At 39.3% G+C, this 15,456-nt stretch overlaps 2 protein-coding genes across 3 annotated transcripts in view; one reads left to right on the top strand and one right to left on the bottom strand.

Moving 5' to 3' along the window:
- FAM81B (family with sequence similarity 81 member B) overlaps positions 1–476 on the top strand; it is a 48,870-nt gene extending 48,394 nt beyond the window's left edge. The window contains exon 10 of the mRNA XM_028149892.2: positions 171–476. Coding sequence (XP_028005693.2) covers positions 171–304 — 134 coding nt within the window. The 3' untranslated portion in view covers positions 305–476. The remainder of the gene's footprint in view (positions 1–170) is intronic.
- An 8,714-nt stretch (positions 477–9,190) lies between these two features.
- Positions 9,191–15,456, bottom strand: part of SKIC3 (SKI3 subunit of superkiller complex) — a 70,351-nt gene continuing 64,085 nt past the window's right edge. For both annotated transcript variants that reach the window (XM_008144532.3, XM_028149880.2), the window contains 2 exons: positions 13,675–13,798; positions 9,191–11,766 (listed from right to left, as the gene is read on the bottom strand). In XM_008144532.3, coding sequence (XP_008142754.2) covers positions 11,695–11,766; positions 13,675–13,798 — 196 coding nt within the window. In that variant the 3' untranslated portion in view covers positions 9,191–11,694. The remainder of the gene's footprint in view (positions 11,767–13,674; positions 13,799–15,456) is intronic.

Raw genomic sequence — 15,456 nt, 5'->3', positions numbered from 1 at the left:
TGCATCTTCATGACATACAAGAAATGGTTACACATTTTTAGACTGGTCTTAATAAAATGTAATGTGCTTTGAATTAAAAGATGATCAATTATGGACTGCTGATTAACAACTTCTATAAAAAAAACAAAAGTTCCAATGCATTGTTTAAGTATACTCATATCTTCTTCCAGGATTTAAATCAATTCATGACTCTCTCAGCTCCCTCCAACAAATACAGAAAACAAAGATGGATTTAGAGATACATAAAGTACACAAAGACCTAAAGAAATTACACCGTAAGATAGTTGATCTCCAGGAAGTGTGAAACTTTCCAGTCTTCTTTTTTACCAGCCAATGGAGTGGTGTGTTGATAAAAGTTGGGAAGAAGAAAGTTAATATCTAAGATATTTATTGCTTCCTCTGTCTCTGTATTTCTTACCACCTTTTTAAAGGAGATGAATGTATTAAAAAAAATCCAATAAAGCAAAGAAGCTTTATGAGGTTTTCATTAATTTATTAATTTAAAAATTAATGATTTTTTACATATGGTACATGCATTTTTACCTACAAATAAAAAAGAGCAATCTATATAATGTAACTGAGTGAAGTAGGGCAGGTGTAATACATTAAAGAATGGCAAGAACTGTGGCAAATTGGAGACCACTTGCCCTGCCTAAAAAGAATAGCCACTATGCAGTTCCTATTCATTATGAGCATATACATAATCCATTATTGCCCAAAATTTCATTTTTCAAGAGAAACCAGAAATCTGGGTTTTATAGATGTGGGAGCCCTGTCTAGAGTGCACCAGGCCTCTCTGAGCGTGGGAATCCTAGTCAGGATGTTCAAGGCTAATTTGCTATATGCAGGTGCAAAAGCAAGGACCCAGCAAGCTATACACTGCGAAGGTGTGCCTTTCTGTATTAGGCACAAAGCCTCTTTTGTTTGAGCTTGTTTTGAGCTTGTATATAAGTTGCCACTGACCAGCCTGTTGCCGGCTGCTTTGCTTGTAATAAAGCATGTCCCATTTGCCTGCTTGTACCTGCGTGTTCTTTCAGTTTCCCGCACCCAGAAGAGTCAAGTCCCTGGCTGAAGAGCTTGCCCCTGACAATATGAAACCTCTCCATTTATAAGCATTAACAACAGTTGGCCCTCCATATCCATGGGTTTTGCATTGGTGGATTCAACTAAACTGTGGGTGGAAAAGAGCCCCCTCTCCCCCAAAAAAAGAAATTTCCCAAAATGTTCCAAAAGAGCAAAACTCGAATGTTCCATGCACCAATCACTATGCTGAATCCATGAGAATGAAGTAACATGTAGGCATACCCTACAGGAGTCTATATGCAAATATAGGTTACATGCAAATACTATACCATTTTATTTAAGGGGCTTGAGCATCCTTGAATTTTAGTAACCTCAGGGCTAGGGGGCTGGGAGGGTGGTCCTGGATCCAATCCTCCCTTTCCCACCCTGAGGGTACTGAGGGATAATTATAGTCCCTAAACTACGAGGGAATGTCTGTGAACAGATACAGTCCGTGGGTTGTCAGTTTGCAACTTCTGACCCAGAGATTTTTGTTTTCTAGCAATCCCAATATTTGTAGCAGGTAATATTGATTCATTGTACTCAATACATATCAGAATTATGAGCAACTAAGAGCTAACTCATTTAAAAAAATAGAATACAGCAATTTCCATGAAAGACATCCAACATGATTTAATCTAGATGCTATATATAAAAGCACTTCAAAAACACTAATTAGTTTCCTATAAAATTAAATCACGTATAACTTCTAGATATGTTCAATGTAGAGCCTGGTATTAGACAGTAAAATCAATAACAAAACTATTCATGTTCTGCACTATTCTCTAGAACAAGGAGTAATTTCTAACCTCAAAGCTTTTCGTAACCTTGGCAAGGGGACCTTTGCTTGCAGATATGTGGTCACATAAAGGGTGCAATGGGAACACCTGGAAGAGCCATTTGGCATAAGAAAAGGATCTAACTGGAAAGCTCTAAGGTATACGTAGGCATTAGCCAAGGAAAGGGGCTAGATATCGGTAGACGTGGGGGCTCAGGTGGAGCAGCCTGAGCAAAGACCTGGCGACCAAGACAACGGCACACATGCCAGGAATGTCCCCAAAACTGTACACACACCCTTGGAATAATTATAAAGGTAGTGTTTACTAAAATTCTTTTCATTTTCAAAATTGAGCTATCAGCTGTTAAAGTGTATATACAATTTTGGGGGGACACCCTGTATGTGTCAGAGGGTAAAGTGTGTGTGGTGAAGGTTGGGGAAGAAGAACGGGGGAAGGAAACAGTGAAAGAGAAGATGTGGAAGTTGGAGGTGAGGGTGGGGTGTCTATCACACAGACCTTCTAACTCATGTTGAAGAACGTGGGCTTTATCTTCAGAGCCCAGACGACACTTTAAAGGATCTCCAATAGGAGGATGACATCAGATTTGCATTTTAGAGAGATCTCTCTGGTTGTAATGTGAAGAATATATTACAGACACCGGGAGAAGCAAATCTGGTGGGAAAGGAGGGAGATGATACAGGAGGAAGAGGATAGTGAGCTCAGTTTTAAACTAATTGATTTTGAAGTATCTATGGGATGTCTAAGTGGATACGTTTAGTGGTGAGTGAGAGATAAACACCAGGAGCATGCGAGAAAGATCTGAACTGAGGATTTAGCACAGAAATGGTTGTTGGAGTTATGGGTGAGGAAGGGATTGTCTGGGGTTGGGTGAAGGAAGGGGACATGAAGACTTCAGTGAACAAGCGAGACTCTGGAAGAACTCCGGGGGCACCAAACACTGAAAGGACAGGCGGAGAGGAGCCGTGCAGGCCCCAGGTGAGTATGTGCAGGCAGCACTGAAGAGGGAGCAGCGTCGTCTGAGGGTTTCAGTCTTCCGTGGGAGTTTCTGCTACCTAATGATGCCAACAATCAACTTGGAGTTCTACCAGTGATACTTTAAAACCTACTGACCCTGTAAACTCGAAAAGTTGGGTAAACCACATAACTCAGCGGGCAATGGTTGTAATACCTTCCTGAGTTCCTTTCCAAGCCATAAAACAAGTGCATCTCCTCCCACAAAGAGAAGGCAGCAAGCGCTCCTGGGAGAAGCAGGACCATTGCCAGGAAAAATATTAGGTTGTTTTGGCCCCTGCCCAGCTATGAATACACAGTCATGAAATTTTCTAACTCCATGGACTAAATTTCCATAACATCCCCCCCATCCTTGGCAGAATTCTGCTACTTCATTTTCAGAAGGTATTTACACGATAAATGGTGTGAGTAAAAATTGATGTGCACAGCAGTATGTCATAAACCGGGTTTTCTTTTACAGTCCAGTAGACAAACTGAGAAAACAGAAAAATAAACTAAACTTCTGTGCTTGGAAATTTTGGAAGAGACTTGAGGTATAAAAGACCAGGGCCACCCAGTCACTGTCTGTGACTTTGTTATCTTCTTTAACTTCAGAGTCTTAGTTTCCTCATTTAAAATGGGGGAGGGGGGGGAGGGTGCCCTGGTTGGGTGACTTAGTTGGTTAGAGTATCATCCCATACCCCAAAAGGTTGTGGGTTTGATTCCCAGTCAGGGCACATACCTAGGTTGTGGGTTTGGTCCCAGGTCGGGTTGAATGCAGGAGGCAGCTGAGGTTTCTCTCTCACATCAATGTTTCTCTCTCTCTCCCCTCCTCCCTTCCTCTCTCTCTAAAATCAATTTAAAAAAAATATCCTTGGGTGAGGATTTAAAAAATGTGAGGATAAAAATACCTACCTGGTACATTATTGGAAGAATTAAGAAAACATTTATTGAGCTATTTCTAAGCACTGGATGAACTAATTTAATACTCCAGACAGATGTTAGAGACACTAGGTAATTATGCAAGGTTTCACTGCTAGTAGGAGATGGAGCCAGGATTTGAATTTAGCAATTCAGAGAACTACTCTTACTGGTGAACATTCTGCTATATTGTTTCTCTAAATATATGCACAGCATCTACTGCAGTGTCTGATACCTAGTAGCTATTGCTCTTGATAAATTGTACTGATTAATGATCTGTAATAATAAAAGCATAATATGCAAATCGACTGAACTGCTGAACAGCGAAATGACCATCCGGACATCCTTCTGGACGAAGACAGGGCTGCGAGGGCTGAGGCAGCCAGGGCTGTGAAGGCCTACTCTTGCACAAATTCCGTGCATAGGGCCTCTAGTAATAAAGCTTTTGAGTTTTATGGGAAAGACAAGTTTCATGGTACTCTTTGTTCAACTCAGATTAAGATCAGTATCTAAAAATACTTGAGTTCAAAAGGTCCTTTTACTATATATGAGAAGAAATACCTTGGCTTGCAATAATTCTAGGAGTGGAGCAAAGCAGAAAGTGCAAAATATAGATTTCTCCTGGAACAAAATTAAAATGAGGAAATACCCCTCTACTTTAAAAGCACTTCTTTCTATTGTCTCTGAGAAGGGAGGCTAACAGCTGATGAAACATTATGGTCATTGACTGGAGATGGGCAAGGTAAAAACCATTAGTATCCAACTCCCAGCTGCCTCTCCGAGAGTAATGCACTCCATTCACAAGGGAAACCTTCAGAGATGGACTTCAAGTGGGAGGTGCCAACATGGAGGCGTGCGAATGGTGCTGGACAACCAACCCCTGCAACCCAAAACCACTCCTACACCAAGGGATCTAGCTAGTCTTTATGCCTAGATTCTATCACCTAGAACTTAAAGGCTTTTAAGTATTTACAACACCAACATAAAATCCTCAGAAACAAACACACACCCATGAGCTGCTATGAGAATGCCTCCACAGGGATTAATTGGAGGGCAAGGTCTTTCAAAACCAAGAAAGTGCTAGGTAGTCAAGACCTGGGAGGGCAAAAGGGCTAGAAAAGCCGAAGAGAAAAGCGAGGGCTGGCGCTTGAGATGTTATCAAGGATTCACTAAAGCGATTCGTTCACTGCTGGCTTCAGCTTTTATAAAGTTCAAAATCTAATGACGACAGAGAATTCCTTATCCTTGCATAGGTTTAAATTTGCAAATGAAGCTGGGGGTGGGGATAAGAAATTTGCAAAGTTAGTCCTTTGCAGGAGGTTCCCTTCCTCCTAAGCTCCTTCCTAGAACTCAGACAGTGGCACCAGGAACCTGGTGGGTAATGATTACCGCCTCATAAGCACAAAAGGCTCCTCTGCTGAGGCCAGTGGTGCGGACCAAGATACTCCGCAATGCTACCTCTTACGTGGGTCTTCTTAGAACCTACTTGACGTGCACAAAACTGCTGCCTGCTTATTTCCCATGAGCACAAGTACTCACCTCGTATACCAGTATATGTGGTTTAGTGAGTTAATAAGTACTTTATTCCGAGCCTTGTTCTAGACAGAAGACGTCTTCCAACCATACACATAGTACTGGTTCTGAGGCACTATAGTGCTTGCTTCAGGCAAGTCAGAAATGTATGTATTTCCACCTGATTGAAGCTGCTTATGGCAATATAAATTTCCCTTCTCAGCTGTGTGTTTTCGCTCTAATCTTTTTTCCCACACGAAGAACCTTCTGCTCCATCTGGCTTTTTCCCTATGCCCAGAGATACTTCTTTTCAGGCTAATTTCCAAACTTCTGATGCCAGCAAATAGTCTTTATACAGATTAAGTGTACCTTATTTTTCCCTTTCTTAATCTATTAAATTGACCAGAACAATTAAGATGGGAACTTTTAAACCAGTTTATAATACTGGTTTTCCAAAAAAAAAAAAACCAAACACCTTCTGATTGCCTAATACTAAACTATGCTGCATTTTTTCCTCCATAGAGATTAAGCAATGACCATATTTTGTTTGATAAGGGAGACACTGGAATTAAAAACAGGGGTTCTTAGACACTCAGGTTATTTAAGCCATCTAGGAGTCAGGTGGTCAAACAATGGGCATATGTTATTGAATGTGGGTGATCTTTCTGAAGGAAGTACCGTATAGCCTATTTGGCATGTAGCAGGCACATGCAGTTACATTCAAACATTTACACATGCTGGTTTCCATTAAAATACTGAGTGTAGGTCTACTTTCCTTCCCAGGGTCTTAGTTCCTAGAGCTGATTACCTTTGTACAGTGGAGGTCTCATTGGAAAGGGGCTCTATACTAAGGTCTGTAAGCACAGGGGTGCCCCCTGTTCAATGAAAACCAAAGTTGCTGCTTCTTAGGTTCTGCACCAGCAGTTTATTTCAGTACTAGTGGCCCAGTGCACGATTCACAAGTAATGCACTGCAGGATCGGGCCAAAAACGGCCAAAAATGGCTCTCCGACATCCCCCAAGGCGTCCCAGATTGTGAGAGGGTGCAGGCCAGGTCGAGGGACCCCACCGGTGCGCAATCGGGGCTGGGGAGTAATGCGGGAGGTTGGCCAGCCGAGGAGGGACCGCAGGAGGACTCTGGGCCACGTCCAGGCCATCTCACTCAGTCCCGACTGGCCAGACCCCAGCAGCAAGGTAACCTACCGGTCAGAGCGTCTGCTCCCTGGAGGTCAGTGCACATCATAGCGACTGGTCGACCGGTCCACTGTCTGCTCCCTGGTGGTCAGTGCATGCCATAGCGAGCAGTTGAGCAGCCTTAGCATATCATTAGCATACTAGTAGCCCGTTGGCATGAAGATTCATGCAATAGACCTTCATTCACCTGGCTGCCTGCACCAGTTTTCTGCCGGCACCAGGGACCCAGGCCTTGGCTGTGCCCACCGCCTTCTGCCTTCTTTCAGGGTCCGGGCTTGGCCCTGGGCGGTGGCCTTGGGCTCAGCTGCACCCAGCGTCCCTGCGACCCGATCTCAGGAGCGAGCCGACCCCCAGGTCGGCTCGCTCCTGCGATCGGAGCAGGCACCCCGCTGGCGCCCAAGGCCCGGAAAGCCTCGGCCGGCTTTCCCGGCCTTGGGCTCCGCCGCACCCCAGCGTCCCTGCAACGGTTTCCTGGTGGGCGTGGTTGATGGGCGTGGCTTGGTTGGTGGGCATGGCTTGGGCGTAGCGAAGGTGCAGTCAATTTGCATATTTGTCTATTATAAGGTAAGATTACGCTTTGATTGGTTGAATGGACAACCTGACACTTAGCATATTAGGCTTTTATTATATAGGATTATATAGGATTTTGCTTCATTCAGCTCACTTAGGACTTAGAAAATTTTGGTAACTAGAACAACAGAATGCAGCCATTGGAAGTGTAGCACACATTTTTGGCTTTTCACAAATTCACGTTAAAATGAAAGGCCAAGAGATAAGACTGACTTAGTCACATGCTCATTCGATATTGAAAATTTGAAACACACCACTTAGGTTTTGTTTAATTTAATGCAGTTTCTTTTAAGAAGAATGAGAATGACATACTTAATCAACTGTGTTGGTGATACTGTGCTGTAAGTAACATGTTGAGTGAGAATAGATAGTATTACAGAAATGAACAGCCAGATATTCTTAGTCAACTACTTTTGACATATTTTCACAGTAACCATTTTTAATAAATCATGATATTTATCTGATGACCCCCCTTTTTGGCAACAATTTAGATGATGATCCCCAATTTCAGTGATCTGGTGAAATTGAAATTCAATGGAATGCATATTCATTTTAACACTATATGCAATGAGCAATGTACTAACTTTCTATTGCTGCCAAAACAAATGATCACAAACTTGGTGGCTTAAACACAACACAAATGGATTATCTACAAAAGCCCCACATGGGTCTCACCAGGCTATATCATCAAGGTGTCAGCAGGGCTGCCTCCCTTCCTGGGAACTCCACAGGAGAAAGTTTCCTGCTTTTTCCAGTTTCCGGAGGCTGCTCTTATTTTACATCTTCAAGGTCAGCAAGGGAAATCTCTCTGACTTCTGTTGTCACTTCTCTCTCCACTTTCAAGGTCTCTTAATCAAAACGGACCTACCAGGATACTTCAGGAGCATCTCCCCCTTTCAAGGTCCCTACCCTGTCACACCTGCATAACCCCTTTTGCCATGCATTTACAAGTTATAGGATTAGGGCATGGATAACTTTAGGGGCTATTAGTCTGCCTACCACAAGCAGACATATCAAAATAAGCATCTTTTTCATTACCCATCTTCTCTCCAGAAAAATTAATATAATTTAAACATGTTTTTATAATAAGTACTAGAGGCCCAGTGCACGGAATTTGTGCACAGGTAGGGTCCCTAGGGCTGGCTGGTGATCAGGGCCGATCGGGGCCTTCTGGCTGCTGGCTGGGGCCTTCCTTCCCCTGGCTGCCAGATGGGGCCTTCCTTTGTTCTGCACCACCCCCTGGTGGTCAGCACATGTCATAGCGAGCGGTTGAACTCCCGGTCGGTCTAACGCCTAAGGGAACAATTTGCATATTAGCCTTTTATTATATAGAATTATATACAGGGAAAGTATGTGGTGAAGCATGAAGCCCAAATGAACTTTTGTACTGATTCAAACTGGGGAGAGATCAACATGCAAATTATTTCAAGAGTCCAGTGATGTAATGTAGAATCCAACCCCTTTTTTCAACGAATATACCAATTTTAATTATCCCTTTCCTGGTATTATTTCCAGTCACTAAAACAAATAGGTATTTTCAATTCTAAGTTCAAAATATAAAAATATCAAATGTTTCATTATAGCTCTTTATTAGAGATACTATTCTTAGGTTTCTTCAAAAACATTTTGAGGTCTAAAGATAATTTAGCTATTATAAAAAAAAATTAGTTGTGTGGGTTGTTTAGGTACATTAGAATTTAAAACACTGCTACTCAAAAAGTTCCTATTCTAATCAGCCAAAGAAAGGAAAAACCCATTATTGCATAGCGATAGGGACAGCTAGGAACTGAATGGTCTCTAAGTGCAATAGAGCAAGACTATATTTTCTAAACCAAAAATAAGGCATATACTCTAGCTAAGGAAATTTTCTGACTTTTTGCTTTATCTGTATGTATAAAGTCTTAAAAATATATATATATGTGTGGGAAGATTATTGTACTTGTACCTGATATACACTGTATCTTTTTAAAGTAAAAAACAAACAAAAAACACTTCTCCTTCAAAGTGAAGGTCAGTTTACAACCAACAGCTGTTACCCCTGGAAACAAGCAGCATGGAGCCAGAGATGTTTTTACCCATCCAATCAAGTGCGAGAAAGGAAGACCTGGAGAGATAAGGGTGTACTCTGCCAAAACAACACTCCCACATTTTTAATGTGCAAAAATTGAAATGGATCTGCAAGCCACAATGACTGATACATGAATTATGCTTCCTTTTGTTGTGCCTATACAATTTCCCCAAAGCAGACATCAAACTTTCTATGGGACAACCAAATAATGTATCATTTCATACCCACATATTACTTATCAGTGGATATTTTCCTAATGTTTCATACTGTTTTAATCCCTTAATGTACAGCTTTTAATTCCCTTAATGTACAGTAACTTGAGTATTTCTGTCCAATGCTGTTCTATGTAGATTACCAAGTTGAAGGAAGTTTGTCAACTCATTTTATAAAGTGAAAGAGTATAGCAAAGTTGTATTTTTATCCTAACCAGAAATTAATGCAAGAGACACCTTAAGAAATATATGATCCCAGATTGTGTTCCAAAAGTTTATTCATAAGCTGAACTGTATTTCTACCACAGAAAATGATTACCAGATACCAACCTAGTCTATAAACATCTAATTAGTCAGTAATAGCCAAATGGTAGGTAAAAATGAGCAGAAAAAGCACTATAATTCTAAAAAAAAATCTAACAAAAACAATGAAATAATATAAATGCTAAATATTGGTACTTCAGGAAATAAGATTTAATGTAAGTTCTCTAATTAAGCTTATGAATAAACTCTGAAGGGAAATTTCGGCTACTTTTAAAATTCCTAGAATCTAATAGCACTGATTCACTGGGAATTTCCTTTGCTTTAAGCATACTGTTTAGCACCCCTCTCCTTTGCTAACTAGGCTTAAATGGCAATGTTTAAAACACTTAGCATAGGTCTGCATGAAGTAAGGTCTGTAAAAATTACACCGTGATTTAAGGTTCATAGTAACCGGACAGTAATTTGAAAAGAAGGCAGTAAACAAGAAGAGGATGTGTGTACATCTATATCAAAAAGAATCACCTGCGATAGGGTAGGGTTTTTTCCCAGTCTTGCCTTCTAGAAAACCTGGGTCTGAGGCCCCTGGAGGCCAAAACTAGGAAACAGAGTTACTCTTTGATTGTAGGCCTGGAGCTAAGGCTAACCACTCCACACCACAGGTTTTACCTTGTGAAGTGATGCCCAGGAAGCCGATGGAGACCTAGAACTGAATCCCAAGCATTTACGCAGATGAGGACAGCCTGCTCTGGAGGGAAAGGCTGAGCGCTGTCCTGAGGGAGCAGGAGGGCTCGGGCACTGGCTGCGCTGGCATTTCGCAGCACAACTGGGCTAAGTCTACAAGCCAGACTGTTAACGCACAGAATCAGTCTGACATATGTGAGGGTAAGAAACAAATGGGGAAAGAATGGCAAGTTGCCTAATCTTTTTTAAAAAAAGAAATAAAGGGGAGTATCATTATTGGGTTAATCTAGTGGTGCACAAACCTGAATGGGCATACGAATCTCTCAGGCACGCCCTTAAAATGCAGAGAACTAGGCCCCAACCTTAAATATTATTATTGCACAGGTCAGAATGATGAAATATTCAGCCAAAGTTGGGAATTCATCAAATTAAAAGTAGTTCAACAGATTAACCTCCAAAGTAAAATTTAATTATAGAATATTATCAACTTATCTCACAAAGTAACATTGTGAAGGTGCTGGCCTGGAAAAACTACATACATAAAATACAACCACACATTTTTGTACAATAAATAATATATGTAAATGTCTAAAAACATTTTTAAAACACTAATTCAAAGTAAGTGACATACAGTTTTTTCAAAAATATATAAATGGCTTTTTGAAAAACTGAAATAAAATAAGTAAATGTGCTCTCAAAAATTTAAAATTTAAAAATTATATTGATATTGATAGTATAAAGAAAATAAGACACTATATTTTTTATTTCAGAAAATTCAAGTATTTTCATCATAATTGAAGGAATTACATGATCAATTATTGTCAGCATTATATTCCAAAAATTTCCATTCATTTTTTTTGAAATGCAGTCATACACCTGAATGTCTTGAATTATATAAACATGTCCATTAGCAATTTAAGACTCACCAACACTTATATCATGCTTTATCGAGGTCAACTACTAGTAAAATAGGTCATAAGATTATTTGGATTTTATGATGAGCTGGACTCTAAAAATTCATAAAAGAAACTAAAGTCTACATTGTGCTAATTTGCTTTTGCATATTATTTAGAAAACGACTATTAAGGCTTTATTATAAGGGATCACACAAAAATCCTATTGTGCACCATGCAAAAATGGAAAAAATGCTTTACAAATAACTGTTGAATAACTAAGGGAAACATGGTTTTTCCTCTTATTACAGACTTCTCAAAATCAAAGCTGTTTTTCAGATTAAAGTTACATTAGAGTTCGTGGAAAATTACAGCCTTAGTTTAAGAACTTAAACATCTTTAGATTTAAAAAAAGCAATGAATAACACATAGTTTTTTTAAAAAATGTTGCTTTGGGGAAGAGTACTGATTCATTGTTTCACTCTAACAGCTTTTTCTTTGCTTGCTTTATATAAAAATATATTGTTATTATGAGGACAGTTTTTGATTCAGGTCCAGTGCTCTTGTATCTCCATGAGTTTTGGCATTGTTTACCAGCACCTGTAGGAAATCACAAACAGGAACATTAGTATTTTGTTCATTAACAATATCTATATTTAGATTCATAGAAGCCAAATATGCCTAAGAGTAGCAGGCAATATTAAATTACACAAAAAATGTGTCTATGTGCAATCTTTCAGTCATTTTTGCTGAAACAAATTATTCAACCAAAGCAAACATCAGAGATAAGCACAATTTATTCAAATGCTTAATTCGTATAGATGCCAATATTTTGATTGTTACCACTGTCAGCACTGTATAAAATTAAAGGTTATGTTTGGCGGCTTTGTTTACAATACTGTCACCTCTAAATACTTAGCCCCCAAAGACCATTTTATGCATAAATGACATTGTTCTCCTGCAAAACCACAGCTTAGGTTCTAGGTTCTATCAAGAACCTTTCGATGATGTTCAGCAATTCCACAAAATAGAAGATTTAACTTCAGTTGATCATTCTACTATTAACAGTTTTTGGTTGTTCATTTTCAAACACTGCAAAGAGACCGAGATTTTGCTCTACTTGCAAGGTAACAAGTTAGCTCGCCATGGTATTACTCATGGTACAGCCAACAACATGAGCATCAACATATTTGCATCTGTTCCCCTTGCCCTCCAAGTCTCAAGGGGGTGACATGCTTGGACATATAATTTCCCCCATACATTCTGTGGTATATTACAAGAGGGGAACCCTGAGCCTAGGAGACTTGAGTCTTTTATAACAGGCAGTAAGCAGGCTTATCCTTTGCTCTGGAGGGAGACACATCTCTGTCTCCCACGGCGGTCACTACACATACACCCTTGAAAAGATAGTCTGGAACAAAGGGCAGTCAGGCCCTCAGCTCATAGGATGTTTAGAAATGCAACAGACCCATGCATGGTGAACTGTCTCCCAAGATTCATACAAGTTCTTCCTTTCTGGTTTGCAATATGTTTGATTATAATGCCTTCATCCTAACATTGTTTTCATTAATATTTCTTTTATATTGTATGTTTCACTAAAAGACAAACAGTATTGCCCTAACCGGTTTGGCTCAGTGGATAGAGCATCGGCCTGCGGACTCAAGGGTCCCAGGTTCGATTCCGGTCAAGGGCATATACCTTGGTTGTGGGCACATCCCCAGTAGGGAGTGTGCAAGAGGCAGCTGAATCGATGTTTCTCTCTCATCGATGTTTCTAACTCTCTATCCCTCTCCTTTCCTCTCTGTAAAAAAATCAATAAAATATATTAAAAATAAATAAATAAATAAAAGGCAAACAGTATTTCAAATGCTGTAGATATTTTTTATAAGCTCATTAATTTTTATTGTGTTTTAAATTTGCTGGCTGAAGTTCTGAGAATCTGAATACAATATATGTATGTATTATATAAACTATATTTTTAAAAAGAATTGTAGATATATGCATATGTTTACATATTTAGATACCAGAGTCATCCCCTAAGAAGTAGAGTAGAAATTGTTCCATGCATTTTATAGAAAAAACAAGATGTAGTAAAATAACTTTTCTAAAGATAATACGAATATACTATTAAATTTTGCTGCTTCTGAATGAATCTTGTCTACCTATTTGCTTCCACGGCAATGATCACAAGAAATACCACAACCAGCACCGAGCACAATTGTCTATCTTATCTTCTGCTACATATCACATAAGGAGGATATAGTTCCTACAGGTTAAATCAGTAGTTCTCAGACAGGGATAATTTCAGCTCAGGTATACTTGGCATATCTAGAAGATAATCTTGGTTGTCACAAGTTGGGTGGAGGAAGGAGGACAGTGCTACTGGGATGCAGTGGTTAGAGTGGTTAGGGATGCTGCCAAAATCCTACAATGCAGAGGACAGCAACCCTCACCCCTCTTCCAATAAAGGTCCAAGATGATATATTCTGAATAAAATCAATGCCTTACATCAATGAGCTCGCCATCATTTTTCGCATGTAAGTGCCTCAGTAGGTACCAACGTGCAGTTGATACAATAGATTTGGGATAGCCAGGCTGATATACCAGTCTCTCCAAAAGTCGCCGTGTCTCTCTGGGAAAAAGATATTCACATTTAGTCCAAAGCATATACATTAATATAAAATAATTCATATACTAGTCTCTCACACATATTATCATTTTTATTCTTTTGTAGACCTGTTGCTAATTATGAATTTCTTATACTTATAACAATAAAGTTAATAATAATGGTTAACATTTATATAGTGCTTATTACGTGCTATGTATGCCTAATGTTTTACATATATGGTCTCATTTAATATTCACAACCTTACAAGGCAGATTGCTGTTATTATTCCCATTAAGGCTCACTCCAAATAAAATAAAGAAAAGGTCACTATTTTATGAGCACTTCTGAGTGCTCTACCTTTAATCTTTATTGAAAATAGGCAGAAGATAAATAAATCAATAAATTATACATAGTGTAGAATGGAGTAAGAAAAAATACTCAACATCTATACTAGAGCCTAAATGTATAGTATCAGGCTTTTAGTTTATATTTTCCAGGATGTGTACAATGTGGGAACCCACATAATAACAGATTGATTTACCGCTGTGTTCTAATTTTTTCTTCCCTAATTTACTATGACTCCAAAGACTTCTGTACTGGTAGAAGAAACACAGTGGTAACTCAGAACTGCTGAACAGGAGGATCTTCTAAGTAGCACTGGTTTGAAGCAGGAGCTAAAAATTTGTCTTGAGGATGCTCTTACATAGAAACCACACAGTGAGCACACAGTTTTCTTAGACTGTATGTTTATCTGGGATGATTTTAGTGGCGATTAAAGTTATGAGAGGTACTAACAGAGATTACGAGGGAAAGGGGGTTAAGGCTCTCTAAGTAACTAACCCACACTGAGCACAATCAGGAGGAGTTCATTAGGAAATTTAAATTCTAGCCTAAAACACTTTTGGTAAAATCAGTTATATAAAAACTGGCCATGAATAAATATTAATAAATGGTGATGAAATTGCTGATTAGCCATATGTCTTAATTCTTCCTTCACTCCTATTCTGTGATGTTGAATGTCTCTGCCATATATCTATATGCATTAAGCTCTAGATCTATACTACCTATTCTGTGCCAATAGTGTATGCTTCTAAACCCATGGCTGCCTTGGGTTATGTGTGATATTGATTAGAGCTAGATACTATTCTTAGTATTTTGAAACATTCTTGCCTGATTTATCATCCATATCACCTTGAAGTTTCTTTTTTTTTTTTAATGTTACCTTTTCTTATTTTTTAAATATGTTTTTATTTATTTTTTAGAAAGAGAGGAAGGGTGAGGGATAGAGAGATGAAAATGTTGATAAGAGAGAAACATTGACTGGCTGCCTCCTGCATGCCCCCTACTGGGAAATGAGCCTGCAACCTGGGCTTGTGCTTTGACAAGGAATCGAACTGGGGACCTCTTGGTTCATGGGTCAACACTCAACCACTGAGCAACACTGGCTGGGCTAAGTAACTTTTTAAAAATTTATTCTGACCCCATCCCAACCCTCCAATAAAGAGATTGCTAATTTTTTTTTTTAATCTGAGAAACTTGGATTTTCTAGATATAAAACTCACATTACTTATGTCTCTGCCTTTTCAATGTGTATTACCTTTTTCATGGTGTATTGCCTTACAAGAACTTATCTCAATCAGCCTTGAACTTGGGTCTTTTCAGTTTTGTTTGTTTCTTGCATC

This window comes from Eptesicus fuscus, chromosome 4 (assembly GCF_027574615.1).
Source record: "Eptesicus fuscus isolate TK198812 chromosome 4, DD_ASM_mEF_20220401, whole genome shotgun sequence".
NCBI lineage: Eukaryota > Metazoa > Chordata > Mammalia > Chiroptera > Vespertilionidae > Eptesicus > Eptesicus fuscus.
This window is presented reverse-complemented; position numbering and strand designations above follow the sequence as displayed.